At 45.5% G+C, this 22599-nt stretch overlaps 2 protein-coding genes across 15 annotated transcripts in view; one reads left to right on the top strand and one right to left on the bottom strand.

The window, feature by feature from the left end:
• Positions 1-16193, bottom strand: part of LOC114235717 (cyclin-Y-like protein 1) — a 121168-nt gene extending 104975 nt beyond the window's left edge. For 2 of the 10 annotated variants that reach the window (XM_057551726.1, XM_057551731.1), the window contains exons 1-3: positions 16015-16186; positions 15146-15245; positions 10061-10158 (exon numbers count right to left, since the gene is read on the bottom strand). In XM_057551726.1, coding sequence (XP_057407709.1) covers positions 10061-10098 — 38 coding nt within the window. In that variant the 5' untranslated portion in view covers positions 10099-10158; positions 15146-15245; positions 16015-16186. Of the gene's footprint in view, positions 1-10060; positions 10159-15145; positions 15246-16014 lie in introns of all 10 variants that reach the window. The other 8 variants (XM_057551725.1, XM_057551732.1, XM_057551733.1 and 5 more) reach the window with 6 other exon arrangements.
• Positions 16194-16266: 73 nt separating this feature from the next.
• The window catches only part of METTL21A (methyltransferase 21A, HSPA lysine), a 55961-nt gene continuing 49628 nt past the window's right edge, over positions 16267-22599 (top strand). For 4 of the 5 annotated variants that reach the window (XR_009009104.1, XM_057551744.1, XM_007167030.3 and 1 more), the window contains exons 1-3: positions 16267-16435; positions 17104-17283; positions 18805-18916. Coding sequence is in view for 4 of the 5 variants with exons in the window: in XM_057551744.1 (XP_057407727.1) it covers positions 17137-17283; positions 18805-18916 (259 nt within the window). In the remaining variant the exon portion in view is untranslated. Of the gene's footprint in view, positions 16436-16537; positions 16678-17103; positions 17284-18804; positions 18917-22599 lie in introns of those variants that run through there. The other variant, XM_057551743.1, reaches the window with a different exon arrangement.

The raw sequence follows: 22599 nt of genomic DNA, 5'->3' as shown, positions 1-22599 counted from the left end.
ATAGTAATGCATAACTGCAAAAAGAAACACTAATATTGGTCGTTTTGTTAGTTTCTGATTCTTCCCTGTAATAAATAACACTGCAATGATTATCAGTAACCTCCAGGCGAGCAGGAGCCCTATTTTATTCTTTGCTGTGTTGCAGCATCTAGCACAGAGTCTGCCTTATAAAAGACACCAATAAATGTGCGTAGAATGAGTAAGTGGTTGAATAACAAGCTTTTATGTATGTATTATATGTAACAATACAAATGTGATTATTTCCTTCAAAAAAATAACCCAGAGGAGAAATTGATGGGTGGGTAGATCTATAGTTTTTAAGCCCTTGGCCAATGTTTTCAAATTGCGTACAGAAAGATTTTGCCAATTTACACACCCATTGGTATATAAGAGAATACCTGTTTCTCTACTCTGGCCAACTACTCGTTTGTTTAAATCTATGCAACTGATGGTTGAAGAATAAGGTATTCTTAACAGTTTTAATGTGCATTTCTTTTAGGACAAGTGATGTTGAACTTTTTAATGTCTTTCGCCATTTGCTCCTTTAACCAGCAGAGCTCATCACTTTGGGAGGAAGGCTGGTCTCTTTGAGTCATGGGGGCCACAACCTGGGGCTGCTCAGGGAATGAGAAGGCTGTTCTGTGACCGTCACAACCCACTTGCTTCTCAGGCAATCTCACAGGGTGTCATCCTCATTGATAGGAAGAAAAGCAGGGAGAGGTCTAATTGTACCTTGCTTCTGGCACCACGACCTGGGCAATTCTGGTTTACCTTTTGGATCTTAGGAACTTAGGGGGAGGGCTCTCACTGCCACCACCTCCACTGACGTTCACCTTCCTCTAGGCAGAGAGTCTCCAAGCTTTTTGGGTTTGGCACCCATGTTGGCAAACAATTTTTAAGCGTGCCTTTCCAATATATGTCTGTTAACTAATGAAGTCTATATATGCCCAATAATATTAATGTATTAAATACATATAAAGCTATCACATGAAACTTAACATTTTAAAGGGTGAGATTAAAAAGATCTATAGAACCAGCAGTTCCAACGTTCCTTCTTGCTCAGTGATATTTCCCTTTGGGCTCCCCCACTTTGGAGTCCAGTGCTCTAGGGTATTTGTGGGAAAGTGGGTTGTCTCCTGTCTGAGCAGGTGAGTTGTTTACACAATTCTTAGGGAGCTAGACTTCCTCCGCCACTGTCCAGTTGGCTATATAGATCAGCAATTTTTATGGGGTGCTGTAGAAGGACACTTTAATTACTGTCCCGTCAACTGCCCAGTGCCCTCTGATGCAAACATTTTAGGAGGGCCAAATCCAGAAAAGTGACACTACTGGCTGTCTTTCCCACTCTCCTCTTATCTGGCTGCCTTGCAATCAGCAGCTAATTTGCTTATTCAAAGAAGGCCATGACATTTGAGTAAAGGAAAGCAGCAGCGGGAGCCTAGTCAGGACCTACGTTTTGCTGTTAGATTTTGCATTACAATGATGGAACTGAGCAAAATATTTATATCACATCATACTGTGTAAACATGTAAGGTCTCTGTACAGAGAAATACACATGCAAAATAATGTAAAAATTCAACTGAACTAATAAAGGAAACAATATGCAAATAAATATTATGAGACAATTTCTTTGTAGTAAAATTTACCACCAAATGCTTTCATGGAAATAGCTTTCCCCAAAGAAAGAAGAAAAATCCTCTAATAGACTTCATTTGAAAACTTTGGTGTAGGGCGCGGAGCGGTGCAGCGAGAAGGCTGATGTATCTGAAAGGGCAAGGAGCTTTGGAGACAGACAACTGGATTTGAACTAGGTCTAGACCCCAAGCTTGCCATGGGCTAGAGTGTGACCTTTGACACTGAGATTTTTCTTTTAATAAGAGGAGATAATAATCCCCTTACCCTGCAATATTATGAAAATTAAATGAGAGAATGTCCACCAACCATTTTGCTTATGGTATTGCTTGATAAATTTTGGTGTTTTTTTTTTTTCTGGCCACACCATGCAGAATGTGGTATAGTTCCCTGACCAGGGATCAAACCCACACCCTCTGCAGTGGAAGCACAGAAAGCATGGAGTCTTAACCGCTGGACCACCAGGCAAGTCCCTGCTTGTTTATTCTTTCTTCACCTTTTTTAGACCATGGGAATTTCTTTCATGCCTGCTTATGCCCTAACTTCAGTTTGCCTCTTTTTTATCTCAGCATTAATGATGTAGAACATTTTTCCTAGAGTTGCTTTAACTACTTAAAAAATGTCTTAAATTTGAAACTTCTATTTTAAACATCTCTGTTCTATTTGACCATTTCTAAGTCTGTAAAATGCAAACACATGGGTTTATTCTGATGAAAGTTAGAGCATCTGCACTCAGCTACTTCCATAATGCAATTGGCATCAGAATTATTTTTAGCCTCATAAGCTGATTTTTTTTCTTTTTTTAATTATAGGTAACTATAATAGGAGGGCCAAATCCAGAAAAGTGACACTACTGGCTGTCTTTCCCACTCTCCTCTTATCTGGCTGCCTTGCAATCAGCAGCTAATTTGCTTATTCAAAGAAGGCCATGACATTTGAGTAAAGGAAAGCAGCAGCGGGAGCCTAGTCAGGACCTACGTTTTGCTGTTAGATTTTGCATTACAATGATGGAACTGAGCAAAATATTTATATCACATCATACTGTGTAAACATGTAAGGTCTCTGTACAGAGAAATACACATGCAAAATAATGTAAAAATTCAACTAGAAATTCACATATACAGCAAAACACACACCCACACCCACTGAAAAAACCCTGTTTTAGGAGAGAGCTTCTCCATCCAGCTCTTTCTGTTCAGCTTTTCTGTGCTCCTTCTTCAGTTCTGCAAATACAGGTTTATATTTAGCCCCCTTTTGATTCTCCATATGTTCCTTCTAAAAACATTTCCTATTAAGGACTTTTCAATGGCTGATCTCTTGGAGAACTACTGAGTGAACATGACCTGGGGTAGGTGTGAGTGAGGTTTGTCCGCAGGTGGCATCCCGACCAAACCATGAGTCAAGGAAGCCCCTCAGGGAAAGTTCTGGCCCACAGCTCTCCCATTTTTCCGGAAAACTTACTGCTGATGACCAGAGACGGTCAAACACGGTGTGTGCGGGGTCAGTGTCACTTCCCTTTGCCTATGTTCTCCACTCTGCGGGGAGGGTGAGTGGACAGCCAGAGGATGGGAAAGGTGGAGTCCCAGCACCACAGACAAGAGGTAGCCAATTTACTGGCAGGGAGAGCCCAGCATGCCTACCTGCCCAGGTTCAGGGCGGGCAGGGGCTTCCCAGCCCAGCCAGGGGCCCTGACTCCAGACTGAGGTCCTCTAAGGGAGATGACCCTGGCTGCCTGTTCTCAGGGCAACCATTTATGCTTGGCCTGAAGGACAGGAAGAGAGAGGGGAAGGGTTTTGAAGCCGGTGAGACTAGCCTTGGAGTCCTTCCACTGGGCCTTTGGAATCACTCTGGGCCTTGGTTTCCTCATCTCTAAAGAGTATACAGTGCATGACTCATATCTGCTTTACTGCGGTGGTCTGGCACTGAACCCGTAATATCTCCAAGGTATGCATGTACTGCAATAAAGCAACTCGCGTGAATTTTTTGGTTTCCCAGTGCGTATAAAAGTTATGTTTAGGGCTTCTCTGGTGGCGCAGTGGTTGAGAATCTGCCTGCCAATGCAGGGGACACGGGTTCGAGCCCTGGTCTGGGAAGATTCCACATGCCGCGGAGCAACTAGGCCCGTGAGCCACAACTACTGAGCCTGCGCATCTGGAGCCTGTGCTCCGCAACAAGAGAGGCCGCGACAGTGAGAGGCCCACGCACTGCGATGATGAGTGGCCCCCGCTTGCCGCAACTAGAGAAAGCCCTTGCACAGAAACGAAGACCCAACACAGCCAAAATAAATAAGTAAATAAATAGCGTTCCCTTTTAAAAAAAAGAGTAAACAAACATTTAAAAAAAAAAGTTATGTTTACATGACACTGGAGTCTATTGATGTGCAATAGCATTATGTCTAAAAAAACAACGTACATACCTTAATTTAAAAATACTTTATTGCTGGACTTCCCTGGTGCGCCAGTGGTTAGGGCTCCGTGCTTCCACTGCAGGGGGCACGGCGTTGATCCCTGGTCCAGGAACTAAAATCCTGCATGCTGTGCATAGTGCGGCCAAAAAAAAAAAAAAAAAACTTTATTGCTAAAAAAATGATAACCATCATCTGAGCCTTCAGCAAGTTGCAAACCTTTTGCCTGTGGAGGGTCCTGCCTCGTGCTGATGGCTGCTGACTGATCAGGGTGATGGTTGCTGAAGGCCGGGCTGACTGTGGCAGTTTCTTAAAATAAGACAACAGGGATGTTTGCCGCATCGATTGACTCTTCCTTTCATGAACGATTTCTCTGTAGCATGCGGTGCTGTTTGATGGCATTTTACCCACAGTAGAACTTCAACATTTGAGTCAATCCTCTCAAACCCTACCACTGCTTTATCAACTGAGTTCATGTAATATCCTAAATCTTTTGTTGTCATTTCAACAGTCTTCACAGCATCTTCACCGGAAGTTGACTCCACTTCAAGAAATCACTTTCTTTGCTCATCCATCAGAAGCAACTCCTCAGCTGTTAAAGTTTTATCATGAGATTGCAGCAATGCAGTATCATCCTCAGGCTGCACTTCTAATTCTCGTTCTCTTGCTATTTCCACCACATCTGCGGTTACTTCCTCCACTGAAGTCTTGAACCCCTCAGTCATCCAGGAGGGTTGGAATCAACTTCTTCCAAACTCCTGCTAATGTTGATATCTTGGCCTCTTCCTATGAATCACTAATGTCCTTCATGGCCTCTAGAATGGTGAAGGCTTTCCAAAAGGTTTTCAATTGACTTTGTCAAGATCCATCAGAGGAATCACTATCTCTGGCAGCTATAGCCTTATGAAATATATTTCTTAAATAAGACCTGAAAGTTGAAATTACTCCTTGATCCATGGGCTGCAGAATGGCTGCTATGTTAGCAAGCATGAAGACAACATTAATCTCACTGTACATCCCCATCAGAGTTCTTGGGTGACCAGGTACTTTGTCAATGAGCAATAATAATTTGAAAGGAATCTTCTTTTCTGAGCAGTAGGCCTCAACAGTGGGCTTAAAATATTTAGTAAACCGTGTTGCAAACAGATGTGTTGTCATCCAGGCTTTGTTGCTCCATTTATAGTGCACAGGCAGAGTAGATTTAGCATCATTCTTACGGACCCTAGGATTTTTGAAATGGTAAATGAGCACTGGCTTCAACTTCAAGTCATCAGCTGCAGTAGCCCCTAACAAGAGTGTCAGCCTGTCCTTTGAAGCTTTGAAGCCAGATATTGACTTCTCTCTAGATATGAAACTTCTAGACGGCATCTTCTTCCAATATAAGGCTGTTCCACACACACAGAAAATCTGTGGTTTAGTGTAGCCACCTTCGTTAATTATCTTAGCTAGATCTTCTGGATAACCTGCTGCAGCTTCTACATCAGCGCTTGCTGCTTCACCTGGCAATTTTATGTTATGAAGACGGCTTCTTTCCTTAAACCTCATGAACAACCTCTGCAGCTCCCTCACCTCTCTCAGCCTTCATAGAATTGAAGAGAGTTAGGGCCGTGCTCTGGATTAGGCTTTGGTTTAAGGAATGTTGTGGCTGGTTTGATCCTCTATCCAGACCATTCAAACTTTCTCTACATCAGCAATAAGGCTGTTTCGTTTTCTTACCACCCAGGTGCTCACTGGAGTAGCACTTTTCATTTCCTTCAAGAACTTTTCCTGTGCCTGCATAACTTGGCTAACTGGTGCAAGAGGCCTAGCTTCTTGGCCTCTCTCAGCTTTTTTTTTTTTTTTTTTTAAAGGAATTCCTTTATTTTTATTTATTTATTTATTTATTTATTTTTGGTTGTGTTGGGTCTTCGTTTCTGTGCGAGGGCTTTCTCTAGTTGTGGACAGCGGGGGCCACTCTTCATCGCGGTGCGCGGGCCTCTCACTATCGCGGCCTCTCTTGTTGCGGAGCACAGGCTCCAGATGCCCAGGCTCAGTAGTTGTGGCTCACGGGCCTAGTTGCTCCGTGGCATGTGGGATCTTCCCAGACCAGGGCTTGAACCCATGTCCCGTGCATTGGCAGACAGATTCTCAACCACTGCGCCACCAGGGAAGCCCTCTCTCAGCTTTTGACATGCCTTCCTCACTATGCTTGTTTCTAGCCTTTGATTTAAAGTGAGAGACAGTGACTCTTCCTTTAACTTGAAAACTTAGAGGCCACTGTAGGGTTATTAATTGGCCTAATTTCAATATTGTTATTTCTCAGGGAATAGGGAGGCCCCAGGAGAGGGAGAGAGATGGGGGAATGGCTGGTCAGTGGAGCAGTCAGAACACACACAATACTTACGGATTAAGTTTGCTGTCTTATATGGTTGAGGTTCATGGTGCCCCAAAACTATTATCATAATAACATCAAATATCACAGATCACTATAACAAGTATAATAATAATGAAAAAGTATGAAATATTGCAAGAATTACCAAAGCGTGACACAGAGACACAAAGTGAGCAAATGCTGTTGGAAAAATGGTGCCTATAAACTTACTCGACACCTGTCTCATCAGCACATCTTGGATTCCCTTTCAGTTCTTTGTCTTTATTCTTTTGTCTTCATTTTCAGTTCTTTTCATTCCAGTTGCTTTTTAAAATTTATGATTAATTAATTTATTTTTAAAATATTTATTTACTTATTTATTTGGTTGCACCAGGTCTTGGTTGCAGCAGGCAGGGTCCTTAGTTGTGGCATCGAACTCTTAGTTGCGGCATGTGGGATCTAGTTCCCTGATCAGGGAGCGAACCCGGGCCCCCTGCGTTGGGAGCACAGAGTCTTAACCACTGTGCCACAAGGGAAGTCCCTATGATTAATTTATTAATTTATTTTATTTATTTGGCTATGTCTGGTCTTAGTTGTGGCACATGGGATCTTTCATTGCAGCACGCAGGCTTCTCTCTAGTTGTGGCACGTGGGTTTCAGAGCACGTGAGCTCAGTAGTTGCTGCGCACAGGCTTAGTTGCCCTGCGGCATGTGGGATCTTAGTTCCCCGACCAGGGATCAGGGATCGAATTGAACCTGCATCCCCTGCACTGGAAGGTGGATTCTTTACCACTGGACCACCAGGGAGGTCCCTCATTCCAGTTGCTTTGATTCCAGTTTGACCCAGTTGATTCATTCCAATTGATACCAGTAGCCAGTGGGTTCTGCTTCTTCCTTTCTAGATACTTTGTTTCCATCATTGCTGAATGTTACCATATTTATTTACCTAGAGCTAAAAGCCCCTTGAAGAAATCACCACAATCACTGAAGGAGACGGGTGTTCCTGGCCTGGCATGTTGTGGAAACCTCCTTCCTCCAGCCTTCCTCAGCCTCAGTGCCCCCAAGAGCCAGGCCAGCGAGCAGTGTTCCTTCCCCTCTCTGGGAGGGGACAACAGTGAGGAAATAGGTAATAGCAAAGACAGTAAATGCTTCCTGTGTGCAAAGTACTGGTCTAAGCCCTGAGCATGGGGTAACCACCTTCCTCCTCATATCAAGTGGGCAGGGTCATGGTAAGATGCCCATTTTGCAGATGAGGAAAATGAGGCACAAAAATGCTAATTCATTGGTCAAGGTCATACAGCTAGAAAGGACACAGGAGTTAAATCCAGACCTTTGACTCCAAGCCTGTTTTCTTAATTCTTAGCTCTAAGGATACTCAATAATATGCATTGCAGTGTTCAGCGAGCTCTTCCATACATCTCCTCCTTTGGTGCCCACAGCAACCCTGTGAGGTGGGTATTGTCATCAACCCCATTTACAGATGAGGAAACCGAAGCGCAAGGCACAGGAGTGACTTGCCCAAGGTCCCGTGACTGGGGACTAGTGGAACTGGGACTTGAGTCCACGTCCTGCAACCCCAACACCCCACCCTTCCCCTGCCCCGCCGTGCTGCGGAGCAGAACACTGGCCTTGTGCACAAGTGGTACTTTCGAATAAACTGAACCCAAAGTTGCAGTAAAGCTGCTAAGCAGGCAAGAGCATAGGAAGAAAGAAAGGCCAGCTTTCTGAGAAGCTGCAGCAGCCTGGGGGAGCCTGGTGGCTGAGTGGAGGTGGTGGGAAAGGGGCGAGACCAGAGACTGGTGCCCTGGTGGCCCAGACAGAAAGGCCTCTTTAAGTCCAATGCCCAGAGAAGTCTGGTGTCCAGGAGAGAGGCAAGACCTGGCGTTGGCCAGAGTCGCTCAGAGAGAACAGAACATGTCGGCTGGGCGCAGAGAGCAGCCAAGGGCAAGGGCAAACCTGCGTCGCTCTTATAATCTTGAATTTTTAGGTAACAGGGGACTCTTGGACTTGTTTGAAGGCAAAAAGGACAGGCCGTTGGTGGAACAAGTTGGGGAGCAAGCCTCCCCAGAACTGGAGAGGGGACAGAATTCTTAGGGCCAGGTGGGGAGGGGACACCTTTTCATCGTAGGATGGACAAGAAAGGTGCAGCCAGAGATCACGCTTCTCCTTCGTGAACATTTATCAAGGTGTGTGTGGACTCAAGTCACCTGCTGACTGTGAGTGTAGAGAGGACATTTTTGTCTTTCAAACACAAGTTCATTTAAATATTAGGATCACAGTTGTTGCTTGGCAAATACGACAGCAAGTTATTATATATGAGGACCTTATAGAACGTTTATATTCTGTTTACATTACTTCCTAAAAACACACAACAGAAAATATACCAGCTAAAGTGAAAAAGGGAAACTTATTCTCAGGTTACACCGGCATCCTATAGGTCCTGGGAGCCCAAGTGCAGCCAGGAACCAGACACGATGGCTCTCCTGTCATGCCCAGGACAGGAGAACCATCGGGAAACCTGGCTTCTCCACACACAGCACACTGAGGATGGCCCTGCACGGGCACGACTTAACTCTCTTTTGTTCACGGAACCAGCCCAGACTGAAAGTATCAGGATTGTTTTTCTTCTTCAGGGGACCAAAAAGAAAAAAGCAGTTCAAACTGGCTTAAGGTAATTAGGGAATTTAGCGGCTCACATAACAAACAATTCCTGGCCCACTGGATCCAGGTGGTCACACGGCACCACAGGAGGCACCTCTCCCTCCACTGGTACCTGTGCTGGCTCCAGTCTCTGCTGGCTCAGCCCTCTTGGGACCAGATGACTAACAGGAACTCTGGTTCTCCGAGAGTCCCAGCAAATCTCAGGATGGGCTGCGGGTAAGCCCAGCGTTAGTCACATGCCCACTTCTGACCCACTCATGGCCAGATGGAAGGAAATGTCCATTGGCCAGACCTGGGACACGTGCCTGGTCCTAGAGCCACAGCTGAGGTCAGTCCCACCCCAGACACAGAACAGTAAGAGTAAACGCTACAGGAAGTTCACTGTTTGCTGGGCACGGTTTTAAGTGCTTTAGATAACTCATTCTAACCTCAGCTTACCGTCTTTGTTTACTAATTTAATCAGCACATTATCCCCTTTTTATAGCTGGGGAAATTGAGGTGCAGGTGAACGTGTCTTAGCCAAGGTCTCACAGCTAGTTGCAGCTAAGACGCAGAGCTGGGATTTGACCCGGACTCTTGGGCCCCAGAAGCTGGGCTCTTGACCATTAGCAAAAGGGGACTGCTACCAACAAAACGGGAAATGGATACTGAGCTAATAGAGATAATAACAAGAGATGTCCAATAGCCACCCTGAACTCTCGCTCTGCAGAGGGAATTATCTGTCCAGCCCGAGTGGCCCAGGGCAGGATCACACTGTACCAAGGTGGCTGCATTTACTGTGACCTTGTACACTGACTAGTTCCAGAAAACAGGAGGGATAAAAGAATAAGCTCCCTTCTACCACTATTCTCTAGTGAGGTGTCATATGATTGGGGAAAGGCAATTGTAGTCACAGGGATAAAAATAAAAAGCTATCAACTAAAAGACCCTGGGCATAGTTATTCTACCCCACCCTAAATTCTGCTCCCCGCAAGGGGTGAGTGGGTAAGAAGGGTTCAAAAGCCTGCAGGTACCTGGGGGAACTGTGGAGCTGGAGAGGATGCCCAAGCATGGTCCGTTTCAGTTGTCTGGGTCCAGGAGAGGATCAGGGAATGAAGCCCAGTCCCGAATGCTATAAAGAAAAAGCACATAGATTTACAGATTGTTATATTATGATTGAGCCACGTTGTGGATTTACAGATAATCCAAAGTGAGTCTACCTTTTGCACATCTCCCACAAGACTGTCCTAAGTAGGAAAACAGTCTTCAAGCCTTAGAATCACAGTTGGATAAAGGCGGTCAGTAGTTTCAGGTGATGCTGACAAGGGGGAGGGGGACAGGTGTGGGGCAATTAAGGTGTCATCATGAGCTAGGCGGAGCTCCAAAAAAGGATGACTTTACTGAAACTAAAGCCACCCACACTAAAAGCTCCTACCTGTTTTGAAATTTCCGTCCCTTTCACACCTGTGTTCTGACAGCTTCTGCTGAGTTATACTACATAACAAACCCCAGTCTCAGTGGTTTGCTCAACAAAGGTTTATTTCTCACTCGTGGCTCCCATATTTTACAGGTCGTTTGTGGTTCTGCTCCACCTGGGATGGGGTTACGGAGCGCCCCCATCTGGGGCCTGCAGGTCTTTAGCAAAGGGAAAAGGCGCAATCCTGCTGTGCCTCATAGGTGGCACCCACTTTCTATTGGCCAAAGCAAGTCATGTGGCCAAGCCTGACTTCAACAGGGTGGGGAGACATCCCTCCTTTGGGAAGGGTCAACTAGGACAGGTCTGTAGAAGGCGGACTGGGTATTAAAAATAATGCAATCTACCACATGCCCAATTTGTTTTTGAGGATTAAAAATTTGCAAGTATTCACGGGGAACCACTGGCTGTCTTGGTTTATTCTGATAAAAATAGAGCTGCATTAAAAAAAAAATAGAGGGCTTCCCTGGTGGCACAGTGGTTAAGAATCTGCCTGCCAATGCAGGGGACACGGGTTCGAGCCCTGGTCCGGGAAGATACTACATGCCGCGGAGCAACTGGGCCCATGCGCCACGACTACTGCGCCTGCACTCTAGAGCCCGTGAGCCACAACTACTGAGCCTGTGAGCCACAACTACCGAGCCCATGAGCCACAACTACTGAAGCCCGTGTGCCTAGAGCCCGTGCTCCGCAACAAGAGAAGCCACCGCAATGAGAAGTCCGCGCACCACAACGAAGAGTAGCCCCCGCCTGCCACAACTAGAGAAAGCCCGCACCCAGCAACAAAGACCCAACGCACCCGAAAATAAATAAATAAAATAAATAAATTAAAAAAAAAATAGAGCTGCACTTAATGTTTACGGAACAAGTAGACATTAAGTGTCTACATGAGTTGCATATGTTCCTAAACATTCTTTCTGGTGCTCCCTGAGCCAAATGCTACCAATCAGAACACTGGCTGGGGCTAAAGGACACTCTTGTCTAATACTAACAAGGAAAAGCAAATGACAACTTTCTAGATAAACTGTAAGTAAATATAATGAGGTAGATGTTCTATGTCAGTTTAGTGGAGTGCTGGAGAGGTTGGGAGGTTTGGTTTTGTTTCGTAAAGACCTATGTATGATTTCAGCAGAAACCATGGAGAGCAGGGAGAAGGAATGGGGGAGGGGCACAATCTGTGACAGGCTTTATGGATGAGGAACCTGGGATCTTGGGAGGTTTATAGTACAGGTAACCTTAAGCAACAAGAGGGTTAGGGGTGCTGACCCTCTGTGCAATCAAAAATCTGCATATAACTTATAGCCAGCCCTTCCTATCCGCAGTTCCCCTGTATTCTCAGGTTCACCAAACTGCAGGTCACGTAGTACTGAAGTATTTACTATTGAAAAAAATCTGACTATAAGTGGACTGGCATGGTACAAACCCATGCTGTTCAAGGGTCAATTGTAATTACTCAAGGTCATACCAATTAAACTGTCAGAGGCAGAATTTAAATTTTCATAGTTCCTCTGGCTCCAAAGCACATCCTTTTTCTTGTGCCCAGTGATGGCTCCCCAAAGGAAAGGGACAAAGAGAGGAAAAGAGAAAATAAGGAGACGGAAGGTTTAAAAAAAGGAAAGTTGAGAGGGAGAAGCAACACAGAGAGGTAGAGGAGGTAAGAAAGAAAGGAGATACTAGGAGAGAAAAAAGGAGAGGGAGAGAAGACCAAAAAAATAAAAATAAAAAAGGAAAAAATGAATAATAATATTGAAGGAGAAGAATAAAGTTGGAGGACTGACACCATCTGACTTCAGACTTACTGTAAAGCTGTAGTAATGAAGACAGTGTGGTATTGGTGAAAGAACAGACAAATAGATGGAGCAGAATAGAGAGCCCAGGAATTGACTCATATGAATACAGTCAGGAGATTTTTGACAAAGTGCCAAAGGCAATCCAAGGGAGAAAAAGATAGTCTTTTCAACAAATGGTGCTGGAACAACTGGACATTCACATGCAAAAAATAAATCTAGACACAGACCTATACCCTTCACAAAAATTAACTTGATATGGATCACAGACTTAAATTAAAATGTAAAACTATAAAACTCTTAGAAGATAACATAGGAGAAAACCTAGATGACCTTGAGTAAAGTGATGCTGTTTTAGGTATAATACCAAAGGCATGATCCATGAAAGAAATAATTGATAAGCTGAACTTCCATTAAAATTAAACATTTCTGGGGACTTCCCTGGCAGTCCAGTGGTTAAGAATCTGTGCTTCCACTGCAGGGGGCGTGGTTTTGATCCCTGGTCAGGGAACTAAGATCCCACATGCCATGTGGTGCGGCCAAAAGAATAAATAAAATAAATCAGGGCTGGAAGCCTAATGAGACACAAAAATGAGAAGTGAAAAAAAGTTAAACACCTCTGCTCTGTGAAAGAAACTGTCAAGAGAATAAGAAGACAAGCCACAGACTGGGAGAAAATATTTGCAAAAGACACATCTAATAAAGGACTGTTATCTAAAATATACAAAGAACACTTAAAATTTAACAATAAGAAAACAATCATATTTTAAAATGTCCAAATAACAGGTACATGAAAATGTGCTCAACATCACTAATCATCACAGGAATGCAAATCAATGCCACAATGAGATATCATCTTACACCTGCTGAATGGCTATTATCAAAAAGATAAGAGACAGCAAGTGTTGGTGAGAATGTGGAGAAAAGGAAACCCTTGTGCACTGTTGGCAGGAATGTAAATTGGTACGACCACTATGAAAAACAGTATGGAGGTTCCTCAAAAAATTAAAAAGTAGAACAGAATTACCATATAATCCAGCAATCTCACTTCTGGGTACATATATCTGAAGGAAATGAAAACACTGTCTTAAAGAGATACCAGCATTCTCGTGTTCTATGCAGCATTATTCACAACAGCCAAGACATGGGAGCAACCTAAGTTCCATCATCAGATGAATGAAGAAAATGTGGTGTGTGTATACACACACACCCCCCACAGGGAGTATTATTCAGCCATAAAAAAGAAGGAAATCCTGCCATTTTCGACAACATGAATGACCTTGGGGGTATTATGGTAAGTGAAATAAGTCAGACAGACAAATACTATATGATCTCACTTAAATGTGGAATCTAAAAAAAAAAAAAAAAGACTCATAGAAATAGAGAACAGATTGGTGGTGGCCAGAAGCAGAGGATGGGAGGTGGGGGAAATGGGTGTAGGTGATCAAAAGGCACAAACTTCCAGTTATAAGTTCTGGGGATATAATGTACAGAATGGTAACTGTAGTTAACAATACTGTTTTATACATTTGAAATTTGCTAAGAGAGTAGATCTTAAAAGTTCTCATCACAAGGAAAAAAATTGTAACTATGTGAGGTGATGGATATTAACTAAGCTTATTGTGGTAATCATTTTGCAGTATTTACATATATCAAGTCATTATGTTGTATACCATAAACTGATACAATGTTATATATCAATTACATCTCAATAAAACTGAAAAAAAAGATGCTCTACATCATATGTCATTAGGGAACTGCAGATTAAAACAACAATGAGGTACCACTACAAGCCCATTAGAATAGCCAAAATCCGAAACACTGATGACACCAAATGCTGGTAAGGATGTGAAGCAACAGGAACTCTCATTTCTGGTGGGACTGCAAAATCATACAGTCACTTTGGAAGACAGTTTGGCAGTTTCTTATAAAACTAAACACACTCTTACCATATGACTCAGCAATGATGCTCCTTGGTATCTACCCAAAGGAGCTAAAAACTTATGTCCACAAAGAAGCCTGTACAGGAATGTTTACAGCAGCTTTATTCATAATTGCCAAAACCTGGAAGCAACCAAGATGTCCTTTTGTGGGTAAATGGATAAACTGTACTACATCTATACAATGGAATGTTTGTCATTCAGCACTAAAAAGAAATGACTACCAAACAATGAAAAGACATGGAAGAACCTTACACACTAAGCAAAGGAAGCCAATCTGAAAAGGCTACATACTGTATCATTCTAACTATATGACATTCTGGAAAAGGCAAAACTATGGAGAGTTAAAAAAAAAAAAAATCAGTGGTTACCAAAGGTTATGGAGGAAGGACGGATGTGTAGAGGACCGAGGATTTTTAGGAAGTGCAACTACTCTGTATACTATAATGGTGGATACATATCTTCTACATTTGTCCAAGCTCATAAGATGTACAACACCAACAGTGAACCCTCATGTGTAAACTGTGGCCTTTGGGTTCTAATAACGTGTCAGTGTAGGTTCATCAATTGTAATAAATGTACCATTCTGGTGGGAGATGTTGAGAATGGGGGAGGCTGTGTATGGGGCAGGGAGTGTTTGGGAAATCTCTGTACAAATCTCTGCCAATTTTGCTGTGAACTTAAAACTGCTCTCAAAAATACATTAAAAAAAAAGTTAAAAATGAATAATTGAGCAAAGCAAAGAAAGAAAAAAAAAAGTAAAAGACCTTCACTGGTGACCTTCAAAGTTCACTTCAAGCCATCTTTGCAGCCCCACGTCCCAGCCTTCTAAGACCTGGACAGAGAGCGGGGCACGCCCCCAGCGGGAAGCGAGAGGCGAGGAGAGGGGGTGGTCTAGGCCTGGCCTGAGCCTCTTACCGGTGGCTGGCGGCGGGAATCACCCGGGAAGCTCTGAAAAACAGTAATTCTCCGGCCCCACCGCGCACCAGCTGAGCCTTTCCGGTGGCGGCGTCCAGCTCTGCGGAGTTGAAAAGCGCGCCAGTTCATCCTAACGTGCAGGCGGAGCTGAGAACCGCCATGAGAGCGGCGGCCGGTGGGGTCGGGGGTTAAGGTCCGAGAGGAAAAAGAAACCTTCCCGGGAGAAGGATGCGCCCCTGCCCCGTCCCCCAGCGCGGTCACATTCTTGGATGTTCACTCCAGCCGCGCGCTTCCCAGGGGCCTGCGGCCAGATGCCACACTCTCAGCAGCTCTCACCTCAAAAACAGGTGCCCCCAGGGAAGGTGCGCTAACCTTCTGCCCCGGGAGGAGGGAGACCGAGTCTGTGACTGGGGCCGACAGCGTGCCCCGCCCCGTGTAACAATCCAGTCCCGGGAGCCACGGGCTGGCTCCGCGAAGGGCTTGGTCACGTTTCCCACTCTATTGGCGCGGAGCGCGCGGTTACACCAATTCGGACTTCACTTTAGTGACACGAATACGGATGGGTGTGACCACGTGTTCTTTGGAGCGAATTTTCTCCTATACCTCCTAACTGACCACCGTTAAAACTAAAAACAAGCAAGCACACACATTGAAAAACACACCCAAAAAAGGCGCGCGCGCGAGAACGAGCACACATACAAGTGGACCCAGCGCCTGTCCAGCGCCAGGCGGGTGGCTTCCGGGTTCCCGGTCGCCCTGGCACCCACGGCCTCCGCGCACCCCCCCCACCCCCCCGCGCCTCCGCACCTAGCTCTCCCGGCCAGTTCTGCCCTTGGCAGCCCGAGAAACTGACTTGGGGGCCCAAATACCTTGGGGACCTACGCGGAGGGAGCACCGCCTCCGCCCCGCCGCGGCATCCCCGCTCCGGGCCCCTGGCCCACACCCGCCACTCCGCGCCGCCGGTACTCGGGGAGCACTTGTCCTGGGAAGGCGGGGGACCGGAAACGCGTGGCCCTAGCGCGGACCGACCACCTCCGCCCGCCTCCGCCCGGCCGCACGCCGGTCTACCGGCTCTCTGGCCCTTTAAGGCGGATTTTTCCGCCGTCGACCTGGGGGCGGGGAAAGCGTCGCGTGCACCAGGAGGGGGCCGCCTCCGGAGCCGTAAGTGGAGGCGAGGCGGCGCCGTGGGCCTTAGGGTGTGGCGGGCCAGCGCCGCTGGAGGGGGGCTCCTCTCCAAGCTCCCGCCCCTACCTCGCCTGTTCCCGCAGCTCCGGAGCCCGCGGGAAGGACGTGCGTACCTGTCGGCCCTTCAGTGGGGCGGGCGGGGGGGCAGGTTGGGCGACTCTGGGGAGGCCTCCGAGCCGCGGGTGCCTGAGTCCACGCGGACCCGGGGCCTCGCTACCCGCGAGCGACTCGGAATCCACGAGTGTCTTTAACTTTCAGTCTCCAGAAAATGGAACTGCGTCGACCGTGTATCTCTAGCTGGTGTCCTAAAGCAGGAAAATCATCGTTAACACCCAGTTTAAGTTCAGGTTCGAGTCCGTGGTGGTCGCAATTGAACGCACCGATTTAGAGGGAGTGAGGGAAGAACAAAACACGAAAAAATGCCCTGCAGACCGCAGCGGGTTGCCGCCGCAGTCCACGCAGGCCCGGGCAGTTTAGGAAGCGGTACTTTCTCCGCGGCCCCGGGCTGTCACCGCCGCCTCGCTCACTCTTACCCCGCTGCGAATTCACTGAGTGGTTACAGCTGAGTGCATAGCCATCCCGCACCTTTGGCATGAATTCCCAGCGACATCTCACTTCCCAGGAGAGCCAGGCAAAAGGAATTAGACAGAGGCTTTCCGCAACCCCGTTTCTGCTTTTGAACTTGTAAAACGGCCTTAAGAAGCATTTGGAGCTTCTAAAGAGATAATGCATTTTCTGGCTAGAACCTCACTCAGGATTCTTTTGCCTCACAGCTTTGAGCGAGCAGAGAGCTGGGCGCGGGCGAGATGGCCCTGGTGCCCTATGAGGAGACCGCGGAAATGGGGCTGCAGAGATTTCACAAGCCTCTTGCCACCTTCTCCTTGGCAAACCACACGATACAGATCCGGCAAGACTGGAAACAACTGGGAGTCTCAGCGGTAGTTTGGGACGCGGTAAGTAAGCCCGGGGGGCCTCTGAAGGCATCAGCAATTGATTGTAAGACTGGTCTTTATTTTTTAAAAGTAACGGCTTTATTGGGTTGTAATTCATATACCGTACATTTCACCTATTTAAAGTGTGTGTGTGTGTTTTTTTTTAAAGTAAGTTCACAGAGTGGTACTGCTCAATTTTGAAACATTGCATCACTCCACCCCTTCCAAAAAAAAAACTCCTACCCATTAGAATCACTTCCCTGATCCTTCCCCACCAAATAGATTGCATTTTAAGGGTGAGTAAAGAAAACTGAAAGAAATTAAATGACTTACCAGTAATTTACCCAGCAGGGAAGAGGGAGGGCTGGAAGGAAAGCTGGGGCCCCTAGCTGCTTTGGACAATTATTCAGTTAGTTTTTAAGTTTAACACTGCGCAAAGGATATTGTAAACTGACAAAACCAAAACTGAAGATTATGTGTTTTCTTTAAGTTTTCCACAGTTGTAATGATCAAAAATGATACTATAATTGCTGCTTTACTTTTTTCTCTCCCAGCACTGTTCTTTCAGCTGCTTGTGACAGAGACTTGCCCTAAGCATCTAGCCACACCTGGGATTCAGTGGGAGCTCAGTGAATGTTGGATGAATGATTGGTGTAGATGCAATTTTACAATCTAAATATTGTATTAGGGGTGTTAGAGAAACACTTAGGAATAAAAGTCTTCATATATCATAACCCAGTAATATCATTTCTAGGAATCTAGTCCAGGGTAGCTACAAGAAAAGTTTTCTCAGAAAGAGTAATAAAGATACATAACAGTGAGGAATGGGTGAATCTCCTACATTCTCACCAAGAAGAGGAATTGCTAAGTATGCTAATAGTATGTGGCTATGAAGAACAAATTATATTTTAAAATTACGTTAACAGTATACAGTGATTTATAGAGTTATATGCAAATGCTAACTCACACATCAAGTCCAAACCTTTGGCTAAAACTTACTTTTGATGCCCAGCTCCTCTGGGGTGATGAGCGTTAGGGACGCAGGAGAGGAGGAGAGAGGGAGGAAACTCCAGGAGCCTTGGCGCTGCTCTGCTTTTTCATTTTGGTTGTGGCCTTGCTGATTTGAACTTGGTTTAGGAACTGGACATTCCTTTAAGCAGAATCACAGAGACTGTTCATGTCAGCTCTACCAGAGTGATTTTATAAACCTCGAGTGTAAAAATGCTGTGACACAGTAAGAAATTAGTCTTCCCAGATTCAGCAGAACCCTGTCCTGGGTGGTCAGTGTCCCTGACCACTGCTGTCCCCGTAAGGGCCTCTGTTGGGGCCTGGGGCAGCTGTGCTGGGGAACTCGGTGTCTGTGCTTGCTCCAGGTGACCTCCCAGCAGCAGCTGAGTTCCTGTGTGTGCTGTTACACTGGGAATTGAACCTTGCGGTGGGAGGGGAGTATGTGATGTCTTCTTGGAGCTTGTAGCCTGCTTGAAACCCTTCAGGCCCTGAAGCGCTTGTTTACCTAAATTGTCATGCTGTGTTTTGACTCAGGCTGTCATTCTGGCCACGTATCTGGAGATGGGAGCTGTGGAGCTCAGGGGCTGCTCTGCCGTGGAGCTGGGTGCTGGCACGGGGCTGGTGGGCATGGTGGCTGCCCTGCTGGGTGAGTGTCACGCATGGCTCACTCGTGTGTGAGTGGAACTCACGGAGGGGCACCTTTTCCTGACACACAGCTCATTGTTAGTTTCCCTCTTACTGGGTTACTCTTTTTCCTCCTGTACTTATTATGAGTCATAGGCCAACTGCTGTGCTCTCAACTCCAGGAAGGCTAATTCCTTCTCTCTCTCTCATCCTATTATTTATACTTGTCATGGGAGATTGCTTTGCCCACTTCACTTCTGTGATGCCCATAATATGATCTTAAGGCAACTGAGTTCAAAGAGAATTATCTTTGATTATTATTATAATAATTATTATTATTATATTGATTATTATTATTATTTGTGTACATAGCTTTTTACAGTTTAGGTGTTGTCTCTGTACTCTCGGATTTAACCCTAGGAGGTCGGGAGAGCAGATAGTCTCTTACTTCATTGCTGAGGAAGCTTTGCTGGTTTTTTTGTTTTAGGGAGGGCTGCCCCCACCCCCACCCCCACCCCCCACCCCGCAGTTTGTACTGACATCTATTAACCAGTGTGCAGTTCTGAAATGATACCAAGGTTTGTCGTTTTTTGCTTGGCATACAGACATTAGCTTAGGCCTAGAGTATTTTTAAGCTTCACTTATATTTTATAGTTCATTGTTGACTCTTTTCTACAACTTCCTGCTCATACATTTCAAGCTGTGCCTTGATTGGATAGACCAGCCTCTGAGATACAATGTATAATATTCCCCACTTAAGTGTTGTCACCTGGAGCTCTTGTTAAAATGCAGTTTCTGCTTCTGTAGGTCTGGGGTGGGGCCTGAGAGCCTGCATTTCTAACAAGCTCCCAGGTGATGATGATGATGCCGTAACTGCTGGTCCTCAGACCACACTTGGGTGGTCAGGATCTAGAGTTCCATCAAGTGTGTACAGGTACTTGAGCACCCACTAAAGCCCCGCTTTTGTCCTGTCCTCTTTCTGGTAGCATATCTTTTTCAGTATGCCTTTCTCTGTTTAGGTTTTGCCTTCCAAGATTTGATGGGGAGCACGGGCAGGAGTGGTGGGTGGAAGTGTGTACATAGAAACTGATTTAGGTCCATCTGTCTGACACCACAGCACTTTCAGTCACTGAGGAGGCCCTAGCCGATACACCACCTTTTGATCTCCTCAGGCTAACCTTATATCGTCCCCGTGTATGTTAGGTATATTTTTAATTTTCATTTTTCCAGTGAAGCTGGGATTCTGGGAGATGAAGCCACTTTCTGAAGTCCTGATCAGGGGTGACCCCGAGACTCAAACCAGGCTTGTCAGACACAGAGGCCCAGGTTCTTTTCTTTCCATGGTACTAACTCCCATCTCTGTGATGTTTGAGAGGACTTAACTGGAAGGGGAAATGAGGTTTCTTCTGTCTCCTCCTGAGAACAGGGCCTCCTCACTGCTGTCGAGACAGCAGAGCACGGTGACCTGCAAAGGGTTAGAGGCCCACTTGGCTCTGACTTTTTTTTGTTTCAATTTAATTTTATCGAAGCATAGTTGATTCACAGTGCTGTGCCCACTTCTGCACAGCAAGGCGACCCAGCCATGCATACACACATCTTCCGTTACGGTCCATCACAGGATACTGGATACAGTTCCCTGTGCTACACAGTAGGACTCTGCTGTCTGTCCATTCCACATACAATAGTTCGGCATCTGCCGATCCCAGACTGCCAATACTCCTTCCCCACCACCACGCCCTCAAACCCCCCAACCACAAGTCCGCTCTCCACAGGCTCTGACCTCTTTTAATTCTTACTAGCTGTGTCACCTTGGGCAAGTTGCTGAATCTCTAAACTTCAGTTTCCCAATAAACTGGGGATAATAACCATATTGACTGACCAACAGGGATCAAATGAGATCACGCATAGAAATCTGTTAGCCTGCTGACTGGCACAAAGTAAACGCTCAACAAGCGTTCTCTGCATTTTCATTTCTGATCTAGAAATCTGGATCTGTGGGCTTGGGAAAGCCAGCGTAAGGTTCTTCAAAGACCAACACAGAGTGAAGGACTAGTTAGTTGTTGCCACAAAAGATGGGGACTCTGGGAGGGGCGAGAACAACAGAGTGGCAGACGGTGTTCTTGTGGTTGCCCCAAAGCAGAATTAATTGCTGCCTTATTTCTCTTCCCCACAGCGCTCGGTGTTCTCCGCCCCAGCTCTGTCACATTTCCCTGTAGGCAGTTGTTTCATGTGTCTGTCTCTCCTGGCAGGCCGAGGCTCCTGAGGAATGGGGCCGTGCCTCCTTCTGTGTGTCCTTGGCCCTAGTACAGCAGCTGGCACACAGTAGACACCCAAATAGTTCTGGAATAAGAGATGAACTAGAAAATCATGAAAATTACTGTTTCTGTTATAAAAATGATATAACTCTATTACAAAAATAGCCCTAGAAGCAGTCTAAAAAAAAAGCAAAAACCCACCAAAGACTCTGCTTATTCATGACTTTGCAATATAATTACCATTAGCATTTTGGTGTATTTCCTCCTATTCCTTTTCTCCATCTGTATGTTAATCATAGTTATAATCGTGATTCCATACATGTGCCTATGTGTGTGTGTGTATATTTTCACACACATATATATGATGTTTCACTTAGCATGTTGTGCACATTTCTCTGTGCTATGGCATGCCTTTCATGCTCATTATTTGTGGCTATAAAGTATTAGGCTGGAGAAATATTGATGCTGAAACCTAAGAGTAAGAAAAAGTTAATCTATTTAAAATGGAAACAGAACTAGAATAGGTAGTGCTTTGGAAATGTCAGAAAAGAGGTTGATTGTTCCCACTTTTTAAACTATTTTCATTTTTTGTAACCTTACTCATTGATTCCCGACTCTGGGGAACACCCACCGCGTGCCTGTCATGGTTCTAGAGCAGCAGGTCACTGCTCTCAGGAAGCGTCCATTCTAATTCTAACTGGGGCGAGAGGGGGGAAAAGACAAATTACATTAAAAAGCACCCCCTTCAAATGGTCAATGATATGCAGAATGTTAATCTAGGGTGATGAAATTTTCTTGTTAAAAGAAAAAACAGCTGCTAATTCCTGGGCGGTTCCTGTGTTCTGGGTGCTGTGTCTTTATGGCCTTCATCCTCACCACAAGCTGGCATAGTAGGTCTACTTGGAGCTCTTTTCAAAGTGGCGAAATGGAGGCCTAATAGACGTCAAGTAACTTGCCCAAGGTCACAAGCTAATGGATTGTGAAGTTAGAATTTGAGTCCAGTTCTGACTCTCAAATCCTGGTTCTTAGTTTGAAAACCTCTTCAGCCTTTATACTACTTGAAAACTATTCTTAGGAAAAAAAATCACATCTTAAAGACAGGGTTCTGTAAGTTGGGTTGGGGTCAGGAATCTGGATTTTAAAAGCTTCCCAGGCGATTTGATGCCCAAGCAAGCCTAAGGACTGCTGTCTTAAATATAATGCTCAGCAAGAAATTGTCTTTCAGTTTTTTGTTATTCCAGTGCAAGTCTCCACTGAACTTTCAACTTGTACGTTTAAATGAAAGCTGTTGATGTCTCTACCTGGCTATTTGTCAGCACGTGTTTAAACTTGAACTCTTCTTCCCTTTCCAAACTTGTCCTTTCTCTTTTGTTCTGAGTTAGCATCACTATGCAAGTAGTCACTCAAGCCAACTCCTTGACCTGCCCTCCCCGCTGTCCCCCAGCCCTTG

Source organism: Balaenoptera acutorostrata, chromosome 8, assembly GCF_949987535.1.
Source record: "Balaenoptera acutorostrata chromosome 8, mBalAcu1.1, whole genome shotgun sequence".
NCBI classification, from domain to species: Eukaryota; Metazoa; Chordata; class Mammalia; order Artiodactyla; family Balaenopteridae; genus Balaenoptera; species Balaenoptera acutorostrata.
The sequence above is the reverse complement of the archived record's forward strand: the minus strand, read 5'-3'. Positions and strand labels throughout refer to the sequence as shown.